Source organism: Arachis duranensis, unplaced genomic scaffold, assembly GCF_000817695.3.
Source record: "Arachis duranensis cultivar V14167 unplaced genomic scaffold, aradu.V14167.gnm2.J7QH unplaced_Scaffold_95381, whole genome shotgun sequence".
Lineage (NCBI taxonomy): Eukaryota > Viridiplantae > Streptophyta > Magnoliopsida > Fabales > Fabaceae > Arachis > Arachis duranensis.
In genome coordinates, this window is record NW_026265236.1 from 3,651 (window position 1) to 5,862 (window position 2,212).

Sequence of the window (2,212 nt, forward strand, 5' to 3'; positions counted from 1 at the left end):
AGAGTGGATATGATAGAGAGTTTGGTGGAAGAAATGCTGGAAGAAAATTCTCAGGAGCAAGAAGGAAATCAAGGGGCAACAGAAGAACAAGTAGCTGAGACCTTCATTGAGCAAGATGAAAAACAGGACAAGAAGGAAGAAGTACGAAAACAAGAACTGAAACCACTACCCCCCATCTCAAATATGCATTTCTAGGCACATCAGAAAGTTTTCCAGTGATCATTAATTCATCCCTGACAAAGAAGGAAGAGGGAGAGCTTCTTAATGTACTCAAAGCTCACAAAGATGCTTTAGGATGGACCATTGATTACCTGAAAGGAATCAGCCCTGCAGTATGTATGCATAAAATCCTCTTGGAAGATAATTCCAAACCAGTGGTTCAACCTCAAAGAAGGCTAAATCGCACAATGAAGGAAGTTGTCCAGAAAGAAGTAATGAAGTTGTGGAATGCAGGGATAATCTTCCCAATATCTGACAGCCCATGGGCGAGCCCGGTTCAAGTTGTACCAAAGAAAGGAGGAATGACGGTCATCACCAATGAGAAGAATGAGTTTATTCCTACTAGAACAGTGACTGGATGGAGGATGTGCATAGACTATAGAAGATTGAATGATGCCACCAGAAAAGACCATTTCCCTCTTCCATTCATTGATCAGATGTTGGAACGGCTGGCCGGTCATGCCTACTATTGCTTTTTGGATGGATATTCTGGGTATAATCAAATAGTGGTGGACCCCAAGGACCAAGAGAAGACTGCCTTTACATACCCATTTGGAGTCTTTGCATACCGAAGGATGCCCTTTGGGCTTTGCAACGCCCCTGCCACATTTCAAAGGTGTATGCTATCCATTTTCTCTGATATGGTCGAAAAATTTCTAGAGGTCTTCATGGATGACTTCTCTATTTTTGGTGATAATTTTAATGCTTGCCTAAACCATTTAACCCTTGTCTTGAAACGATGCCAAGAAACTAATTTAGTTTTAAACTGGGAAAAATGTCATTTCATGGTACCCGAAGGGATTGTCCTTGGCCATAAAGTTTCAAGAAAAGGGATAGAGGTTGATAAGGCAAAGGTTGAAATAATAGAAAAACTCCCTCCACCAATTAATGTGAAATCTGTTAGAAGTTTCTTGGGATATGCCGGATTTTATAGAAGGCTTATCAAGGACTTTTCAAAAATAGCCAAACCTTTAAGTAATCTGTTAATGCTTGATAACCCTTTTGTGTTTGATGAAAACTGCCGGCATGCCTTTGAAACCCTAAAACATAAACTCACGACAGCACCAATCATCACACCTCCAGATTGGAAATTACCTTTTGAACTCATGTGTGATGCAAGTGACCTTGCAATTGGTGCTGTACTTGGGAAAAAGAAAGGAAATCTGCATCATGTTATATATTATGCAAGTAAAGTGTTGAATGATGCCCAAAAAAATTACACCACAACAGAGAAGGAGTTGCTAGCTGTAGTTTATGCATTTGACAAGTTTAGGTCATACTTGATAGGATCCAAAGTTGTGGTTTATACTGACCATGCTGCACTTAAGTATTTGATGTCAAAACAGGATGCTAAACTGAGACTCATCAGGTGGATATTGCTCTTACAAGAGTTTGACATCGAGATAAGAGATAGGAAGGGCACAGAAAACTGGGTTGCTGATCATCTATCAAGGCTACCACATGAAACAATTCAAAAAGCTTCTCAGCCCGTAAATGAAAGCTTTCCAGATGAACACCTCTTACAGATCCAGCAAGCACCTTGGTTTGCTGACATAGCAAACTACAAAGTTGGAAGGAAGATACCTCAAGAGTTCTCTAAGCAACAAGTGAAGAGGTAAATCAATGAAGCAAGGAAATTTTCATGGGATGAACCCTTCCTGTTCAAGAGATGCTCTGATGGAGTAATCAGAAGGTGCGTTCCCGAGAGTGAAATAAGGGACATCTTGTGGCATTGTCATGGTTCAGCTTATGGTGGACACTTTGGCCCAGAAAAAACAGCTGCAAAAGTACTGCAAAGTGGCTTCTATTGGCCAACTATCTTCAAAGATGCCAGAGAATATGTTCACCAATGTAATGAATGTCAGAAAACAGGAGGGTTAACAAGAAGAAATGAGATGCCTCAAAACTTCATCTTGGAATTAGAATTGTTCGACCTATGGGGAATTGACTTCATGGGACCCTTTCCCCCTTCCTACTCTTTCAGATACATCTT

The 2,212-nt window shown here is 40.5% G+C and overlaps 1 protein-coding gene across 1 annotated transcript; it reads left to right on the plus strand.

The window, feature by feature from the left end:
• The first annotated feature begins 407 nt into the window (after positions 1-407).
• On the plus strand, positions 408-2,100 carry LOC127744701 (uncharacterized). The gene is made up of 3 exons (XM_052256809.1): positions 408-835; positions 1,493-1,709; positions 1,966-2,100. Exons 1-3 carry the CDS (start codon positions 408-410, stop codon positions 2,098-2,100), a joined length of 780 nt encoding a protein of 259 aa, XP_052112769.1.
• The last annotated feature ends 112 nt before the right edge of the window (positions 2,101-2,212 follow it).